Raw genomic sequence first — 20,291 nt, 5'->3', positions numbered from 1 at the left:
TCAGTTTCTGGAAACTCCCAGGAAGCTAAGCCTTCAGGCAAAGTACTTTTCCTCCCCTCCTCCCCCCCTCCAAAAAAAAGAATAAAAGAAAGAGTCCTGTTAACTCATGTAAGATCCAAATGGCCAGTTCCCTTTTAGAAGCCTCACAGCCCTGCTGCGGGGCTGCACATGCTCTGGGAGGAGCCTACATGTCTTGTTTGGTGTCTGCCTGAAGCCCCCAGCATTGCTTCCCCTGCCACAGATATGCAAACTTTCTTTTCTTTCTTTCTTTCTTTTTTTTTCTTTGCAGTACTGGGGATGGAACCCAGGGGCATTCTACCTATTTTTTTTTTTTTTTTTTTTTTTACTATTTTGTACCAGCACCTAACCCATTTGGAAAACCACCCCAAATTCCTTCCATTTTATACAAAGAAAAGCAGTTCTTCAGGCCAAGGGTCTCACTAAGTTGTGGAGGGCCTCAATAAGTAACTTTAGATTCTCCTGTCTCAGCCTCCAAAGTACCGGAATTACAAGCGTGCACACTGGGATTACAAGTGTGCATGCCACACCTGGCTTATGCAGACATTTTGAACACCTCCTTCATTTACTTGGGCCGGGACATGAGGGTCAATTGTCGGCCATTTGTGTCTCCGACTTTCTAAGATCAGGCCTACAGTAAGCCATTCATTCAACCATTTCGATCTCGAGACCTCTCTCTGCACCAGGCACCGTGCTAAGTGCTCAGATGGAATGTGTGTGTGACAAGGTCTCATTCTCGGGAATTCACAATGTATCGGGGGAAAAAATACCCAGTAAGAAGCCATAAGTGTGATGTAATGTGGACACAGGGCAACAGGGTTTGTGCATATCATAAGACTGTACCAAAAGTTATGGGAATGGTAACAGATGGGTACCCAGCTGGGCCAGGGAGAAGCTAAAGCAGGAGAAGCTGCTCTCTGGAGTCTTTAGGGGTGGATATGATGGAGGAATGAGCTAGGTAAAGGGGAGGGAGCAGGACACAGCTATTCAAAGGGAACACAGGAAGCAAAGATCTCCAGGTAATTGGGTATATTAGTCTGTTTTCTGTTACTGTAACTAAATACTGGAGGCTCGTAGCTTATAAAGAAAAAAGGTTTATTTAGCTCACAGTTTGGGGACCTTAAAGTCCAAACAGCATGGCACCAGCTCTGGTGAGAGCCCCCTGGCTAATCTCATGATGGGTGGCATCAGAGCAAGAGCACAACCATGGGGGGCGATCATGTGTGAGCCAGGGAGCCAGAGGGGAAGAAGCCATTTTGGTTCTTTCTATAGCAGTTCACTCTTGCAAGGACAACCAGGGTCTCACAAGAACTACCCACATCTCTCCTGAGAGACCATCCCACAAGACCTGAAGCCTCCCATTGGCCCTGCCTCTCAAGGGTCCCACGCCTTTTGCATGGTCATGTGGGAGACGACGCTTCTAACACATGAGCCCATGGGAGACAAGCCACACCCAAGCCACAGCGTCAGGCAGGGCCAGGACTAGCAGCAGCTCAGCTTTGCTGCATCAAAAAGTGGAAAGCCGCCAAGCATAGTGGCCAGCACCTGTAATCCCAGTGCTTGGGAGGCTGAGATAGGAGGGTCGCAGGTTCCAGGCCAGCCTCAGTAGTTTAGAGAGACCCCCCAACAACCCTATGAGATCATATTTCAAAATAAAATAGGGCTGGGGAATGGAAGAACGTGTCTGAATTCAATCCGAAAAAGAGAGGAAGGGAGGAAGGAAGAAAGGGAGGGTGGGAGGGAGGAAGGTAAAAAAACCAGGATTGATGGTTGGGGACATGGCACAGGGGCCTATCATAGATAACTGTACTAGTATTGGGAAGAGGTTTTAAAATGTATTAATGTACCAGTATTGGGAAAGATTTCCAATTTTGAAAATATATCGTTTGTACTAAAGAAAGCCAGGACTGTCAGGAAGAAGGGACTTGTAATTTACATTTCTAAAGAGAAGGAAAGAAAGCAGGAGCCAGGGAAGGGGTCTCTCTACATTTCTAAAGAGATACATACTGCCTAGAGGATGGGAGAACATCCCAGGTCCAGGAGAAGCAGTTTAACACATCTTGGGAGGGTAGCAAAAGGTGTAGAGGTCTGTGATCGGAGATGGAGACAGCAGAAAATTGGGCTAAGAGACTGGTCAGCATATCTCCAGATCAAAGGACCTGCCGCAGACTTGGTCAGGATAAGAACACTCAGCATACTGGGGTTCTTTGGTGAGTTCATTCGAATTGTCCCCTTGTGCCACTCTCGGGCGTAGGGCTGTAACTATCTCCTGTATTTCTATCTTCCTAATAAACTTCTTTAAATCTTCAGCAAGAGTTTTGGGCTAATGTATATTTATACTTAGCTCAGAACAAGAACCCGCGGTTTTTTTTCTGATTTTGGTCATTTTGGGGTTTGTTGTGGTTTGAGGGAAAGTGTGTCTGGGTCCCTAACAGGGCTCCCCGGGAACAGTTTCCCCAAAACCACACTCTCCCAATCCGTAACAATAACCTCGTGTGCTTCTAAGCACCCAGACACTGAAGGGGAGAGGGCCGATAGGTAAGCAATTTTTAGGGGCCAAAGCCAGCCTCTTGACCAGTGCCAGCTCCGACATTCCTTCCACCCAAATTCCTTCCACTTTATACAAAGAAAAGCAGTTTTTCAGGCTGAGGGTCCAGCATCTGGTGCCCAGTTTGCTCATAAGTTTGGCCTCTCCCTGCCTGGAGCTGTTGCTGCCAGGGCAGTGCCCCCCTCGTGGTGTGCCCCTCCCAGGAGAGATGCAGCCTGTGGCGGTGACTGTTTAAAGCCAGGTTCTCTGCCACCTACCTCCCGATGGGGAGGAAGCCCGCTCAACTCAGCTGTTTCCTTTGTGAAGGGAATGGTTTTTCAGTGCAATCTTGGTTCCTGGCAGTTATGGAAAATAAATTGAAGTCGAAAACAAGGAGATAGCTACAAAATTCGGTGAGGCCTGGCTCCTACTACTCTGGCTCTGCAGAGGCAGAAACAGACCTGCTCCATGGAGTGGGAAATGGCCATGCGATTGGGAATGAAGGCAGGGTCACCCCTGGGGAAGGGGCGTTGAGCTCAGGTGCCCCTGAGCCCCTGGCAAGACCCTGGGGTGGGGTCCCAGGAGACTCCTCCAGGCTCGGCTTCAAGGCCAGGCCTCATCTCCTTGCAGACCTCCACCTTCACCCCATTCCTCACCCCGTGTGGATTTGCTCCTTTCTGGAGCTCACCTGGATCTGTAATTCTGTAATTTTCTGGTTTATTGGTCCTCTCCTCCCAGAGGTGACCTGAGGGTGTCTCACTGTGCCATCAGTGGGACCTTCTCATTGCCTATTAATTAGTTGGGGAGCTGCACGGTCAGAACTGTGTGGGCTCAGGGGAAGAACCCAGATCTGTGTGTCTGAAACTTCAGGGAGCCCTGCCCACATTCTTTTCTTTCCTTTTTCCCCCTAATTCTCCATATTGAAAGCCATTTTCTGTAGGGTCCGGGGCGTCTCTTGCCCGTCCTTCCTCAGCTGTGAAAGAATTCCATGACTCCGGGGTGTCTTAATCTCTGTTTCCCCTGTCAAACCAATAAGGAGCTCTCTGCTAGAGGTAGGCAGGAGTCCTGGCCCCAAACGAGAGAGATAAGATCCAGGAATTCTCAAGAGTTAACCGAAACCGGGGGCGGGGCCCCAGGAAGGCCGGTCCTGGCCTTTGCAGGGAAGCCCCAGAGGGTCACTTGTTGACTTACTGACCCCCTGTGGCCAGGGTCCCAGGGGCACCCCAGCTCCTGGGGGTTGGGCTGTTCCTCCCTCCTCCCGGAAGTGAAAGGAAATGACCCCAATATCTAAGCCAAGGAAAGAAGCCCTTCTCCCCACGGCCCCCACTTTGGGGACCCCCCAACTCCCATCTCCACACTAGTTCTCCCCCACCCAGGCCTCTGCCACTCTCCCAGGCCCCAGGGAGGAGCAGGACGAGGGCCTGGTCCCTGGGACAGAGTCGCCTTTCCAGAGGGGCAGGCAGGGGTCCGCGGGCGGCGCGGGGAGTCACCGCCGGAGGGTGGGCCAGGCCTCCCGGGACGGGGTACGGGGGCCCCGCGCGGGCGCACCCCCGGGTTGCGTCACCGGCCCACCCCCGCCAGGAGACATCACAATCTGGGGCCGGGACCCCGCGCCTCATCACCGTTTGCAACCAAACAATCCAACCCACACGCACCCCGGGGAGAAAAAAAAAAGCACCCGGCCCGAGGCCGCCTCCTCCCGCCCCGCCCTCCCCGCGGCCCGGGGCCCCCGCCCCCGCACGGGGCAGTGAGCGCGAGCCGGCGCCCGCACCGCCGCCAGCGCCGCCCGCCAGCCCGGCTCCGCGCCGGGGGCCCCCGCCGCCCCCGGCCCGGCCCCCGCCCGCCGCGCTTCATGGCTGCGCAGGAATGGGACTGGTTCCAGCGCGAGGAGCTCATCGGACAGATCAGCGACATCCGAGTCCAGAACCTGCAAGGTACGCGGCCGCCGGCCGCTGCCCCCTCCCCGCGCCCCCCTCCTCCCGCCGCCGGGCTCGGGTGGGGGCTGGGGCGGGCACGGCCGCCCCCCGACGCGGGGCTGCCCGGCCGGAGCCGAGGTGCATCGCCCAGGAGGTGGGGCGGCGCACGTGTGCGTGTGCATGAGTGTGTGTGTGTGCGTGCGTGTGTGCAGGGCTCCTCTGCACGAGGGGGACGTCACCACCTCCCTCCAGCCGCCGCCGCGAGTTTGGAGTTTGGAGAAGTTTGGACGTGGGCACAGGGGGGCGGTGGCCCGGGTCTGGGAGTTCTTGTGTCTTGGAGGCTCGGGACCTCGCGGGGGCGCCGCAGGGGGGCGCTGGAGCGGAGGGGCCCGGGGCGGTGGGGTCCACCCAGGCTGGCCATATTCTCCTGGAGCTGGGGCTCCATCCAGAGGGAGAGAGTCTCCCTCCGCACCAGGCTCCCAACCTCCCACCCCCGCTAGGGACCAAAGCCTGTACCCGAAGGGACCTGGGCAGAGGTGACAGAGAGACTCCCCGGGGGCGGCCAGGGCCCGGGTGGCTCTGCTCCGCCCCGCCGCAGATGGAGTCTGTTTATCTTTCTGTTTATCTTTTGAAAGAATGTATTCGCCGTGGGGACTTTAAAAGCATAAAGATATTTGAAGGAAAATAAACACACACACACACAGTTATCACTCACCCACCCACCCACCGAGCCCAGGGAGAGCTGCCCCCGGTGAAAGGCGTTTCCAGCCCTGTCTTCCCATCTGCGCGGGCGCTGCAGAGCTGGACAGAGCCCCACTTCCGGCCTTTTTACCCAGGTGGCCTGTGCAGGTGAAGTCCCTTTAACCCCTTCCCCAGCAGAACTGAGGATCCAGAGAGTCCAAGGCTGGGGAGGCTGAGAAGGCCTGGAAGGAGGTGGTGGGGCTGTGGCTGCCCCTCCCCCCAGCAGGTGTAGTGAGTTTGCTGCTGGAGGCTGAGGGACCCAGGCAGCCTGCAGGCTGAGGGGTGGGGAGAGTGAGATTACACCTAATACACCTAATAGAATGTTTCCTGGGAGCTCACGTGGACCTGCTCCCCCCGGAGGCCGGGCAAGGGCGGTGCAGGCAGAGGTGACCCGAAAAAGCTCTGGGAGCCTCCTGGGGTGGGCCCTGGGGACGGAGATTGCTCTGGGCTCCTCTGCTCTCCCCTGGCTGTGAAGTACATCAGAGCGGGCAGGTTGGACCAGACTTCTGGAAAATGACCCCTTTTGATAATGAGCAGAGCGCCCAGGTCCTGTGGCCGGAGGAGAGTCACATTCTATTTGGAGGTGCTCATCAGCATCTTCTGCTGAGATGGCATTTAGTGTGGGCTGTCGGGAAGTTTGTGTGTGTGTGTGTGTGTGTGTGTGTGTTTGTGTTCCTTGGTCTTAAGAAATCCCTGGATGTTTAATAAGCACATTCTAAGTAGAGCTTGGTGCAACAAGTTCCTGCGTTCCTCTGGCATCAGTTCCCAGTTTAGACATCAGTTGTGAAGGGACCCTCAGCAACATGGACTTTTGGTCCAACACAGAACCACAGGAGGTCACACAGAATAGGAACAGTTTGCCTGGGTCCTGAGGGTTCGGAGGAGTTTATGAATGGGCTGTCCCTGCCCAGCTCTTAGGTAACCTCACTTTTAGGCAAAACAGTTACAATTTGAGCACCAATAGATTTTGTTATATAAAAACGAGTTTCTAAACCCTGTTTCCAAATAAAAATGTAAAAATAGGTCTGGGAGTGTATCCCGGAGATAGAAGGGCTTCCAGGAACCCCAGTACCACCAAAAAATAAATAAATAAGTAAATTACATATATGTATTATACATGTTACTTTTGTATTGCACACATGTATACTGTAGACTTATGGGTAGGCTCAAATCTTAAGCACACCCATGTATCCCCCACCAGAGAAAGATGGAGATTTCTGGTACCCTAAGTGGTTGCCTGGCCTTCCTTCCCAGTAACATTCCCCACCAAGGGAATCATTATCCTGATTTTTTTTTTCCCTGAAGATTATTTTTGCCTCTAGAACTTGATATAAAATTAAATTGTGCAGAGCTGGGCATGGTGGTGCACACCTGTAATCCCAGGAGCCTGAGGCATGAGGAAGATTGCAAATTTAAGACTAGCCACAGCAACTTAGCAAGACCCTGTCTCAAAGTAAAAAAGGATGGGAGTATAGTTCCGTGGTAAAATGCCTCTGGATTCAGTCCCCAGTTACACACACACACACACACACACACACACACACACAGCTGTGCAGTATGGTTTCTGTTGGTCCTGCCCTTTGTGAGCAGCGCTATGTTAGTGTGATCTGTCTACGCTCCTGCCTGCATCACTACCCTCTTTTTATAGCTGGGTACTGTTCCACCGTGCGGCTCTGCTACCCTGTGGCTGTATCTTTGGGCAGCATTAGCTCCGCAGAGTTGCAGGATTGGGTTCAGCTGCATTGCGAGGACACTGGGACTGGAGTTGGGGGTGCTCTGTCCTCTCTGTTTTCCCCTTGGTTTCCCTATTAAATGGGCACTTAACAGTTTCTCTCCTTGCTGCTGTGGTACTCAGAAGTCTCAGCTAGGGGTTCAAGTCCCGAAGGCTAGAACTCAGAGGATCTGCAAAGCCAGCTGGTGGGTGCCAGCCCACTCGACGTGCCTGGACAAGCAGATGGGGGTGCCAGCAGGGGCCTGGCTGGGCTGAGAGGGTGGGTGGTGGTCAAGAGCTGTCAGGCAGAGCTGGGACAAGGGGTCATTTTATAAGCTTTGTGGTCACTCTCAGCATGACAGTCACAGTTGTGTGGTGGTGCAGCGGGGATTCAGGAATCAGTAATCATAGGGACAGATTGTCAGGATCAGGCAACACTGATTCTTTTCAGGAAGCTTGGACTCTCTCCTGGTTCTGGGGTCAGTAATAAGACACAGCCCTGAGCTTAAAGCCTCTGGGATGTTCTACTTTAAGGAAGAACGTTTAGCAGTAGACCTATATCTTCCTATCTGTGCGCTGGCCTCTGTTCCCTGGCTCACCCAAGGCCTTTATCTGTCTCCCTGACCTGTGGGATTCTGGAATCCAAGAAGCCATAATTATGATGCAGACCATCTCCCGAGGAACACTGGAAAGAAGACAGCTCTGGCCTGTCTCTTCAGCCTCTCCCCGGAGGCCTGTCTCTCCATCCCCGGGATGGGACACACCGCAGGTGAAGTGTTCATCCATGCAGTTCATAGGGTCGGCTCAAAGATGTTTGTGAGCAAGGGCTCTTTGGCAGAGCCTCATGTCCGTCTGGGCAAAGATTGCCGATGCCACCCTCACAGGGTCCCTTGCAAGAAAACGGAGGTGGCCCAAGCTGTTGACCTTTTTGGAGAAGAGAAAATGGAGCGGCAGGATGTCTCAGCCTCCTCCTGGTGGCCCCCGCTTCCTGGGGCCACGTGGGATGGAGCTGAAGTTAGAGGCAGCTGGTTAATGGACCCGTGCCCTAGTTCTCTGTGTGCCATAGACCAGGAGGGCCATGGTGTCCTCCTGAGCCCAAGGCGACATTGGCTGCCCCTCTTCCTCCTTGTCTGGGGTCCAGCCAAGCACTGTACCCATGCTGGGATCACCTACTACTAGGCAGAAAGGGGTGTCAGGGCAGGAGTTAGATGTTCCTGGCCAGGAGTGATGGCACATACTTGTAATCTCCGCATTTGGGAGGCTGAGACAGGAGGATCGCATTTCAAGGACAGCCTCAGCTACTACTTAGTGGGGCCCTTTGCAACTCAGAGAGACCCTGTTTCAAAATAAAGAATAAAAACTAGAGCTGGGGGGTAGCTTGGAGGTAGAATGCCCCTGGGTTCCATCCCCAGTACTGCAAAAAAAAAAAAAAAATGATGTTTCTGTTCATGCAGGAGCCGGCCCACACACCCAGAGCCCTGCTCTGTGTAGCTTAGCAAACATGTGCCAAGCCATCACATCTTGCAGATGCTGGAGAATGCAAAACTGGTTCTAGCCTCCACCTTTAAGGAGGGCGCGCGAAGCTGTCATAGCCGCCTGGCCAGCCTGGGACTCACATTTTCTGATTCTAGCAGTGCAGAAGTCAGTTCCATTTCGGGGTCTCTCCTGATGTTCTAGTGCTTTAGGGTTTTGCTGCTGTAATTCTTTATTTTTGCGGTACTGGGAGTGGAACCCAGGAGCATTCTACCTCCAGGCTATATTCCCAGCCCTATTTTTTTTTTTTTTTTAGTCTTTTATTTATTTTGCAATAGGGTCTCACTGAGTTGCGAAGGACCTCGCTAAGTAGGCTGAGGCTGTCCGCGAACTGTGATCCTCCAGTCTCCGCTTCCCGAATGCTGGGATTACAAGTGTGCACTACCACACCTGGCCTGCTCCTGAAATTCTTGACTTCCTTGTTCCAGAGTGGCTCAACTTGGACCTGGCATGTGGGAGGTGGGTTAGACCGGGCAGGGCTGAGCGGACGACATGAGGCTATTCCCTTCAACCTGGGGAGCATCCCTCCGTCTGTCTGTCCTGCTGTCTGGGGCCTGCTGGCTGCTCCTCCCTAAGCAGCATTCCCACCCTGGGTCAGAATTTTCCCTCCGTCATGTGTCTTATAAGTGGAGCTGGGATTTGAACCCAGGCAAGGCTCTCCAAAGACATCCTGTGAGTCTCATAGGTAGAAGGTATCAACCTCGTGCCTGGAAGTCGCAAAGGCTTCCAAGAAAGGGATCACCGAATCCAGACTTTGAAGGCTGGCCTCGGATTTGACTGCTGGGTTTGACAGAGGAGAAAGATTGCTGCTTTAGCCTGAAGGCAGGCGCCTGGGCAGCACAGCGCCGGCTGTTCAGGAAGGACCAGCCCTTGCCAGTTCCTGCTTCTGCTGCCTCTGCGCTGGCTGGGGCCAGGCCTCAGGGCCTCTTCATGCTTGCTTAGACCCCACAGGGCCTTCTGCAGGCCCTGGGCCGCCTTCACCTCCCCAACCCACTCGCCACTCAGCTACCCACGTGCGCTCGCGGTACAGGAGAGCTGCGCAGCTGAGGGCTAGGCGCAAGACTGGGGGCCCCGGCGACTCTTTGGTTCACCCTAGGACGAATAGCATCATGGTCTAGGAACACTGTCATAGGAAGAGCTGGGGCTGCCTCGGCCCAGCATTTGAGCCTTTGAGGCCACCGGTGGTCTGTCGGGGGAGCTGCCATGCCCGCTGCCTCTCCTGCAGCTGCCCACTACCCCGTATCATCTCAGGGATGGCTTGTCATAGCCTGAGGGAAGCCCTGAGTCCAAATGGCTGCCGAGCTGGGGAGAGGTTGTGCCACAATTGTGCTCCAGCTCATGGTGGCCTTGGTGCCAGAGAGCAGCCACCAGCTACCCGCCGGCTGCGCAGCCTCCTGGGGCAGCAGAATATCCAACCAGACCTGCGGCTGGCTCTGGGCAGCGGCCCTTTGCCCGAGAAGCCCAGCTTTCCTGAACGCCCTCCCTGACCCGTGCAACACTTTGGCATTTAATTTTTGACCGGAACGGCAGAGGATTTGGGCAAAGTCCTCCTGCCCAATAAGCCACAAGTCACGCCTGCCCTGCATCTGAGGCAAAGAGAGAAAAATAAAGATTGTCTCCTCAGTGAGTGAACCACTAAAAAATGAACTCCCTGCTCTGTTCCCATAGAAACCCTTTCTCGTTTCTTCACGCCTGTTTTTTTTCTTTTATTTTTTTAAATAGGGGTAGATTGTGTCAGTCGCAGAAGGAATCAGAGGCAGCTGATACAAAGTCATAAAGTGACTTCAAAGAATCTTTGGCAACTTTTCCGATCTTGCTGATGTATCTCCTTTTTTTTCTTTTTTCTTTTTCTAATAGAATAGGCATCCGCAACCTTTACTCCACAGCTAAGTCTGGCCCACTGCCTGTTTGTGTAAATAAAGTTTTATTGGAACACAGCCACACCCATTTCCATATTGTCCCAGGCTACTTTTGAACTAGGACAGAGAAGTACCCACAAGCCCCCAAATACTTGGCCTTGTGCAAAAAGAGAGGAAAGATGGAGAAATGAAGAAACTTAGTAAAATGCTCTCAGCAAAAGGAAAGGGTTGTGTGTGTGCGTGTGTGTGTGTGTGTGTGTGTGTGTGTGTGTGTGTGTGAGAGAGAGAGAGAGAGATTTGGGAGCCATCCCCATCCATTTGTTAGATACATTTTGTTGCCAGGTCAGTTGCTCTGTCTTGGAAGAGGCCCAGGGTGGAGCCACCAAGAAGCCCCAGGTCTGGCTTTGAACTGCTGCCCCTGGCAAGCCACACCTGCCCCTCACTGCTGGTGTGGGTCCGGTTCTGTCCAGAAGAAAGCCTGTGCGCGCCCTTATCATCCCAGCACCTGGGGGTCAGGCATGCCCCTTTCTTTCCATAGCAGGACTGCAGCTCAGGTGGGTCCAGGAGGCTGGGATCAGTTGAGCCCAGCCAGCCAGTTTCCTTGTGGAGTAGGAATGGCATGCCTATGTTCCAGCATCAGTAAGCGCTGAAGGCCACCTATTCTGAAAGTGGCGATCTGAAAGAGTCCATATAGGGTGGCTGGGCCAGTATGTGCTAATCCCGACTCAGCATGGGTCAAGTAGGAGGTGCTCATGGCAACAGCAGTAGGTGCTTGCTGGGTGAGGGACTCCTGGCCTTATCCCCAAAGGGCTGACTGTGCCTGGAGACATTCTGTGTCTTAGAATTGGGTTCACCTGCTGGAAGCCTAGTTAAGGTCTATTCTTGAAAGACGGGGTACAGGGATGGGTCCCCTGGGGAGCCCACGCAGCTAACATTCCCCTGGAGTTTTTGCCTTTCTTGAGCACTGGGATCCAGTGTTTCCTGGGGATTCATGTCCAGAGTCCTCAAGGATGAAGAAAAGCCCCAAGGAAGACTTGGAGAATTTATCGAAGCCCTGGGTCGATCAGTGCCAGCTTCAGCTCCTGCGGAACTGGGGTCCAACTGCGAGGACCTCGAGGGCTCTGAGGACGTCACACCCTCTCCTGGGGGGTTCTCCAGGCAGCCGGGAACCTTTGTGATATTTATATCCCTCTCCTCTTTTAGACTATTTTTAATCTTCTATGCTATGACACACTTAAAAAGCAGAGTTCTGAGCCCTTCTAGCTGAGAACTGGGACGGCAGGTGGCAAGGGGCTCGGAGGCGACCTGCCCGGGTTCGTGGTGGGAGGACCTGACACCTCAGATGGCCCTGTCCACTCCTCTCCTCCCCTTCCATCCCAGCAGCCCTACCGCTGAAGTGTCTCTCTGCTTTCAGCCTTTGTGTGGCTCCATGTTGGAGGCTCAGGGGACGGGGCACCTCTCCTGCCCTTCCTTGAAGAAACTGGACTCAGCTACAGTCGTATTCGTGTCCACTCCATGTCCTTACCCATCTCAGCACTTATGTCCACAAGGTCCTTCCTGCAGGGAATGGCCAGGACCCTGCCCAGATTAGCCTCCTTGAACCCTGTCCACTTTCTCCTGGGTAGAAGCAACAGCCCCACCTCTGGGCTCCCAGATGTCCCCTGAGCTCATGTCTGCCAAGATGTGGAGTGCGTGCATTTTGCATTTTTGTTCCCTAACACAGAGGGCCCCAGCACTGTTTGTACATCATCGTAGGCTGAGCAGTGAATTGCCCCCCCCAAGATGTCCATGCCCTAATCCCCAAGCCTGTGGACATGTCCCCTTACTTGCACAAGGGCCCTGGCCAAAGCAATGATGTAAAGGATCTTAAGGTGGGGGGATGATGCTGGGTCATCCCAGCAGGCCGAGCTGGTCACAACTTAAAAGAGGGAGGCAGGAGGATCAGAGGGAGAGAGGAGAGTTAGAGAAGTGCCATTGCTGAGGGGCCATGAGCCACAGTGTGCAGGAGAAGAAGGGACTCAAAACCCAGGTTCGACTCTGCCTTTCAGAGCTGTACCGTAATGTACCACACAGCAGCAACAGGGCATTCGTTCATGATTGGATAACCTGCTCCCAAGCATCCTGTTCCCTAGAGGAGACACACCTGAGGGACATTGCACGCCGAGTCTACAGACCCTTAGGTTTGCAGGTGAGCTCGGTGCAGACCCAGAGCCCAGTGGAGAGCTGATAGTGCAGAGGTCTGGGCTCTGGTCACCAGGAGCCTGGGGAGGAGGCTCCATAGGGCAACAGCGAGTCCTCTCAGAAATCCAAAGGCAGTGGACGGGGTCACGGTGGTCCCGTTCTGTGCTCCGTGGCCCTGGCTGGAAGTGGTGATGTCACGGCGTCCACCGGGCGCGTTCCCTGCTGTGTGGCCTCTGGCATCACATGCTCTGGCAGCAGTCACGCCTCTGTTCTGATCCTTGTGTTCTTTTGGAGTTAAGAACATGAACTCCGAAATGCTGTTAATCTGGAGCAAGTAAAGCCCTGGCTTGTTGTGGGTAAATAATCTACTAATGATAGATTCCCAGAGTTGCTGCTTACCACTCCCTTTTCAGAAAAAAAGATAAATTACTCAGCGCTTCTCAGGCTGGTTCTACCATCCCTCATTTTTATTCAACGCCCCTCTTGCCTCTGGATCCATCCAGGAGGGACGGTACCCCTGACTTTGAGAGTCTGTGTAATCTATGTGAGATATCAAATGTCCTAAGGTTTAGAAAACATTAGGACATTGGGTCACAGACATTGGCCATCTTTTGGTTACATAATGTCAACTGACAAAAGTTCAAGACTAGACAAATTATGTGGGACCTCTGTTCCCAGAGACGGGGGAAATCCTAATCCTGCCTCACCGTGTTGAATGCCATCAGAAGGGTTCCTAGGCATCTCTCTGTCTCTCCAAAACCTCCCTCACCTTTCTCAGCAGAGCCCAAAGCCAACCCCATGACCCACATTGTTCTCATTTTTTCACCGTCTCTGTGCTACATTCTGAGAAGGCAGTAGTCACTGGTAGCTGCACTTCCATTTTACCTCTGTTTCTCCTTATTCTACTAAGACAAGGGCTCCGTGCAGCCAGCGCTCAGCAGTATCCCAGTACACATCGGGGCGGCCTTGTAGCTGAAGAGCCCCCGCACTTCAGCGTTGGCCCTTCGTTGTCAGGCTGATTCAAGGTCATCTGCCAGAGTCGCAGGAGATAATTTGGGGTTTCATTGTCATATGTATAATGCACTGCACTGGCTGTATACAAGTCCATTAGGTCAGGGACTATCTTTATTGCCTATAGTGCCATGATGTCATGATTTGGGGGACTGGGGGCAGGGCGGTGACAGTGCAGGGTGCTATGTCTTCAAAACCATCCGGTGGTGGGTGTTATATCTACACCCAAGGTCAAAGGCAGAGTGAGGCCGTCAAGGTGCCAGGTCACTGAGCCACTGAATGGTAGAACCAGGATTCAGACCAAGTCTGGGAAGATGCTGCTGGGGCCCAGGCAGGAAGAGGGAGACTGATGGGGACTTGAACTTGGAGGAGTAAGGGAGACGCTTGGCCAACACTAGGTCAGGGAGCAGCTATAGATGTCAGTTGACTTGGAGCCCAGAAAGAAACTCAGATAGGCCAGGGACACGGGTCAAGAAGTTGGGCCTTATTAGGGTAGATCTGTGACATATCCGATTCTGTTCATAGCCACTTACATACTGAGTGCTTTGAACCATGACAAAAAGGAAGGCCTGAATTCTCCCCTGAGGATTCCTGCCCGGTAATTGCCAGGGGCAGATCTGAGATGAGGGGACCAGGATCCCCTTTTAAGAGGCTGAAGGTGGAGTTCCCATGACCTTGAATTATGGCAGCAGTGAGCAGAGGCAGGCGCGGGGGCCATCCTGCTATTCTCTGGAGACGACAGATTAGAAAGCATCCCTGTCTTTACTCTGTCACCTAATTGTAACGTAACCCTCTGAGGTGGTGTCATGTCTGCACGGCTCAGCTACAGACACTGAGGCCCAGAGGCGATAGCCTGTCTGGGCTTTGAACTTGGTTCTTATCTAAAATAAAACCTGATACTTTCCAAATCAGAGCTGAGGGCCCTGGGCACCAAGAGCACGTTGTCGCCCTGGATGAGGGCCTGCAGGATTCTCGGGAGCACCGTGGGTAATTGCCAGAGATGTTGGACAGGGACAGAGTGGGGGTTGGGGAGGGACAGCAGGAATCGACAGGCTTCAGGGTCACAGGTTGGGGCATCCTGGGGTTGGCAAGGGGTCTGTCCCAAGTAGTGCCTGTTTACAATTGGATTGCCTGGGTAGACCAGAAGTCCCGTTGGGCCAGGCACCAGGGACACTGTGTCCTAGACTCTGTGCACTCAGGTCATATTTATTGAAGGAAGGAATGTGTAATCAAAGGGAGAGAGTGGCCCCTGGAGTCTGGAAGAACTAGATTTGAGCCTCTTTTTGGTCTTGAACGGTGGTGAATAACTGAGTCTGTTGTTGACTTCTTGGTGAAAATGGAGAATAATCCCAACCTTTCTTGGTTTGAGAACATCTGGTGAGGTTCCATGTCTTCATCCACATCTGTTTCTCCATCCCCTTCCTTTATCTAAGTTGCATATGAAAAACTGGTCCCCTCCCACTGTCCCTTTCCCTGCAGGCCACCCCTTGCAAAATTTTCAGCTGATGATTTTAGTAATTTTCTCCCTGCCTCTAACCACATGTATGGCTTCATGTTGAATTTTTTGGTTCCAAGTTTTTCTGAGTTCTTACTATGGAAGGTAAGGATATGGATTTCTTCTTCTTCTTCTTCTTCTTCTTCTTCTTCTTCTTCTTCTTCTTCTTCTTCTTCTTTTTCTTTTTTTTTTTTTTTTTGGTTGTGCTGGGAATTAAACAGGGCATTATATCTCTGAGTTTCACTCTCAGCCATATTTATTTATTTATTTATTTATTTATTTATTTATTTATTTTTGTGCTCTACTGGGGGTGGAACCCGGGGGCTTTTCTACCTCTGGGCTATACTCCCAGACCTATTTTATACTTTATTTAGAAATAGAGTCTCACTAAGTTGTTGAGAACCTCACTAAGTAGCTGAGGCTGGCTTTGAACCTGTGCGATTCTCCCAAGAGCTGGAATTATAAGTGTGTGCCACCATGCCCACCCTTTTCTTTTATTTTGAGAGTCTGACTTAAATTGCAAAGGGCCTTGGCTTTAAGTTACTGAGGCTGTCCTCTAACCTGCAATCCTATTGTCTCAGCCTCCCAAATATTGGGATTATAGGAGTGCAACACCACACCTGGCTTAGTTTCTTCTTTACTTCTCTTAACCTCAAATCTCTTCTACTCCTGGCCCCAACTTCCCAATATATTTCATTGTAATTTTGCTTAGATGGGTCACGGGGTCTATGCTCTTTTCCTGGGTCCCTGCTTAGCCTTGTATAGTGAGGCATCGTCTTTGTGTAGTTAAGGCTTCCCTTCTTGCTCAGCTTTCTGTTTCCCTTACAGTTAAGCCTTTCTTTTGCTTTTTTGTTTGTGCACATGCTTAGGAATCACCCCTCGAGTCTTATTATCACAGAAGTCCTCCTTGGCACCGGGTGAACTCAGTACTCTCTTTTTGGGCAAGTGTGGCCATCTGTGCTCCCCCCCTCGCTTCTCTCTTAGAGCAGCTCGCCTGCTTCTTGTCTTCCTCCCTGCCTTCATCCCTGAACACAGGAGCCTGTCCTTCCTAAGAAAGAGTGCCTGGGTAGTAAGTTTTCTGAGAACTTGAAACTGAGAAAATGAATTTCTTCTCCCCTACTTCTTGATGGCTCTATTAGCTGAGCATCAAGTTGAAAATTATTTCAGGGCTTTTGTTGTTGTTGTTTGTGCTGCTAGGAGGTTGAACTCAGGAGTCATTCTACCCCTGAGCAGTACCCCCAGCCCAATATAAATATATTTTAATTTGGAAATAGGGTCTTGCTAAGTTGCTGACACCATCACTATGTTGCCGAGGCTGTCCTCAAACCTGCGATCTTCCTGTCTCAGCCTCCCAAGTACTGGGATCAGAGTTGTTTTGAAGGCCTGGCTCCATTGTCTTTAGCTTCTAGGGCTGCATGCAAGGGTGTGCAGCCAGCCATTCCAGGCCCTGTGTGTGGCCAGCTCTGTTCTCTCTGGAGGCCCGCAGGATGCTCTTTGTCCCCAGGGTCCTGAGCCTTATGGCAGACCTGCTGGGTGCTGGGCTCTCTCTGTGCCTTATGTTGAACACTCAGTGAGACCTCTCCGCCTGGAGTCCGCCCTTCAGTCCTTGGACGCTGTCTTGGATTCTCCCATTACGGCTTCTGTCCCTTGGTTTTCTCTGACCTTCTAGAATGCCTTCTCTGTGGTTATCAGTCCTTTTGCACTGAACCTCTAATTTTCTTATCTTTTCTGTTTTCTGTCCCCTTTGCCGTTGCTCTGCTTTCTCGGGAGATTTTATCAACCTCGTATTCCATATTTTAATCTATCACATTTTTAACTGTGGGAGCTCTTCGTGGAGGCCCTCCTCTTCCACGCCGAGACTTAGGCTGGGTACTGACAGCTGCACCTCCGAGCGGCAGCCCATGGGGTGGGAGAGAGCACAGCGCTCGGAGCACGGAGCCGGGTCCGACCCCGAGCTCTGCCATGCACACTGGCTTCGGGCAACTCATGTAGCCTTTTTATTCTTTATGCCCCTCATTTATTAAATGGGAAGCATAATACTGATACCGGCCTCAAAGCTGGGATGAGCGCATGGGTTCTGGAGGGTGTAGGGCCAGGCGGCACACGCTGGGTGTGGAGGAGGCGAGGCCTCCTCCCCCTCTCTGCACAGGCACCTCTCTCCTTTATTTGCTTTGGGTCTTTGGTGTTAGAGATTTCTTTCTTTAGCTGTCACACCGTCCTTGGCTGTCTTCTCAAGAGTCAGGGACTAAAAAGTATACTGCAAGTTCTGAGCACATGGGGTGGGGGCTCCCTTTCTGGAAGCTTCTCTTACAGATGCCCTGCCGGGTTGTTTCATGGAAACTGCAAGGGGAGTGTCTGCGGGTCCTCTGGGCTGGTCAGACTTCCCCTGGAAAGGTCTCTCCATTTCCTGCCGGGATGGTCATGACCAGACTGCTGTTGGTGGGGAGAGGAGGATCTGGCAGCTGAAAGAAGGAAGTGGTTTAGGGGTACCCTTTGCATTCCAAATGCAGAAATAATCACTGAATCTGCTTTCTTTCAGAACAGTTTGCACCAAGCCCTTCTGTTGTACCCTGTTTAGGGAATAAACTTTGAGTCCTGTGCATGATGGGGAGGGACAGTTACTAAGCGGGGAGGCTGGGGGAGGCAGTACACTGATTTCGGTTCTTGCATCTAATCTGTATTACCCCTTGCACCTCGACCCCTTCCCAGTGAGACCTGCCACCGAGCCTCTGGGACTTGGGGCTGCAAATTGGTTGGCTGCCGTCTTTTCTCCTGTCACTGAGGATACAGAGATCTCAAGTGTGCGCAATCAGTTCCCACTGGCCTGTCTTCTCACCTCTAAAACCCTCTTCCCTCCTTCAATTCTCCCCCTAATTGTTTTCTAAATATAATACACACAGCCAAAACACCCCGCTCCTCCAGGCTCCAGTGAGTCCAGAGCTGGACAGAGATGAGGGGCACAGGCTGAGCATGCGCGCTCTCTCCTGCGAAGCCCCCTCCCTTCCCAGCCTCAGAAAGGCTGGGTGGGAATCCAGCAGGTGGATGCCTGTCACCAGCCAGCCTGACATTGCCTGTCGGCAGTGTTCCATTCTAACCAGTTGTAGGCTGCAGCTGAGCATTGGGTACCAGGGGATGCCAGGGAACCGCAGCAGGGGCTGCTCACAGCACACTTTGGTTTCTCCCGTGGCTGGTGTCCTGGGGCCACAGGCAGGGTGCCGCTGCAGATCCAGGGACTTTCTCCAACGAACTCACACCCAGGTCCTCCCCAGGCCTTGGATCACCAGCTGCTGAAAACCCTCCCAGCGTGGCAGGCGGGCTTTTAATTCCACACCCTGGGCCTGCTCACACTGTGGTTGCTGTTGTTTAAAGTGCAGCCTGTGTTGCACCAGGGGTGTGTGGCACCTCAGGCAAGGGGGGCCGGGCACCCAGGGAACGGCTTGTTTGCTTTCTGTGTTGTTTGGTGTGGGAGCCCTGCCTGGTTGCATAAACCCGCCCAAGCCCAAAGCCACAGGCTGCCGGGGGAGACCCAGCTGGTGCCAAGCTTTTAAAGTCAAGCAAGATGAAAGGTTATCCTGCCCAAGCCCCATCAGATACTGCCAGGCTGACCTTGCCTGATTGTCTAGATTTTCCAGAAGGTCTGTCTTATTACCCAGAAGAAGGGTACTGTGGAAACGGCCTCTGGAGGTTCCAGTAAGAACAAATCGATACGGGACCCTCCAGCACCGCCCAAACGATGCCTTTTCATTTTGCAGCCCTATGGAGTAAGCACATTTGAGCAATAGAAACAAAACTTGAGAATGGACAGCCTGCCTGCCTAGCATCTCGGAAGGAGAAGGGGTTTGCAGCCAGGCCTGGATTCTGGCTTTAGCCCCTTCCCTTGGTGGTGGTGGAACTGTACCCAAATCATATGTCCTGGCGTGCTGGTCTCTTCTACCTAGAAGATGACTTTCATCACGGTAACGCCCGCCAACGTTGTTTGCAGGACTCAGCGAAGTTGTGAAGATTAAAAATGTCCAGTGTAGTAAGAACCTTTATGAATTCAATGCTTGGTTTTTTCCTATATTCAAAGGAAAAGAGAATTGGGGGGTATGATGGCTAACATTTGGTAACAGCTCACCAAATGAGGTGGTCACTTAGAGTTTGGGGACTGCATTGTGTCGTGTCAGATTTGGTGTCTGCACCCACGGGTCGGTACACAGCAGTGGTGGGCAAATAGTGAGCGAGTGTCCTGATTGGTGGCCTCGAATCCTGCAGAACTGGGACCTGCTGCTAGACGTGCGCCATCAGGAAGGTGGTCTACAGCAGGACCTGGTCTGGGTGGGGACTGATGGAGGGGAGGCTCTAGTGAGGGAGGAGTTGCTGTGAGCCAGATAAAAGTCTACAGTGTGCTGGAGTTCAGGAGGGTGACCAGTCCGGCTTGCAGAGGGCCTGGGATGGGTGCAAGAGGTCCTCATTGATAATGAGGTGACCCTTTGGGCTCATTTTCCTCTCCCAGCCATTTTGCCTGGCTTTGAGGCCTGCATTTCTCAACACCCCAGGGCTGGATCAGGGAACTCTAGGTTTCAGAGCAGAATGGTCTTCTGTGTGTGGTGTGGTCCACATGTGGCAGGAGCATTAACATCCTTGAGTGAGCCCAGAATGCGGATCACAGGACAATCAAAATCTCAGCCACCATTTCTACCCGGGTGTGGCATAACCCATTTGAGAACCAGAAACGAAGGGGGAAGGGCTGTCTCCGCTCACTCACCCAGGGCTGCGTTGACTACTCGGGCCCCTCACTCAAAAGGCTCTTTGATCTGAAGCTGCATCTTTGAGGCTCTCGGAAAGTCAATAGTTGATGTAATAGCTGCTCTGTGAATTGTGTCCATTATAGCCGAATGCTCTCTAGCTGGGGGAAGAATCCAAGAGAGTGACGTGATAACTCATGACCCTTCCCATGACTCCCTGGAAAATACTGCGTGCGTCAGGTGTGGCCGCCACAACCTGTATTCCTGTTTTCCAAAAGGTTGCCTGTCTCAGAGCCAAAATGGCCAGAGTCCTTGTGGCTCCTGAGTATACTTCATGCAGCAGCTACGTCCACAAATATTTGTTGATATTTGCTGGGTCCCAGGCTCCTCCCAGGCTCCAGGGAGAGGGATGGGAGCAAGACAGACCTGGTCTCTGCCCCATGACAGGGAATCAGTCTCCAGGGTCCCATTGAATGACAACGGTGATTACAGATCACCATTGAGTATCTTGTGTTGGGTCCGGTCAGAGCCATTCAGTGAAGACTCTATTTTAAGTTGAAATGGGAAAAATG

General features: G+C 52.6%; 1 protein-coding gene across 2 annotated transcripts in view; it reads left to right on the top strand.

Annotated features, from left to right (window-relative positions):
* Window positions 1-4,397: 4,397 nt before the first annotated feature.
* CLMN (calmin) overlaps window positions 4,398-20,291 on the top strand; it is a gene marked incomplete at both ends in the record, with an annotated part of 93,472 nt that continues 77,578 nt past the window's right edge. For both annotated transcript variants that reach the window (XM_080706901.1, XM_080706900.1), the window contains one exon: window positions 4,398-4,479. In XM_080706901.1, the coding sequence (XP_080563027.1) occupies window positions 4,398-4,479 (82 nt within the window). The remainder of the gene's footprint in view (window positions 4,480-20,291) is intronic.

The sequence above is a fragment of the Muscardinus avellanarius genome (genome assembly GCF_963383645.1).
Source record: "Muscardinus avellanarius genome assembly, chromosome: 12".
NCBI classification, from domain to species: domain Eukaryota; kingdom Metazoa; phylum Chordata; class Mammalia; order Rodentia; family Gliridae; genus Muscardinus; species Muscardinus avellanarius.
This window is presented reverse-complemented; position numbering and strand designations above follow the sequence as displayed.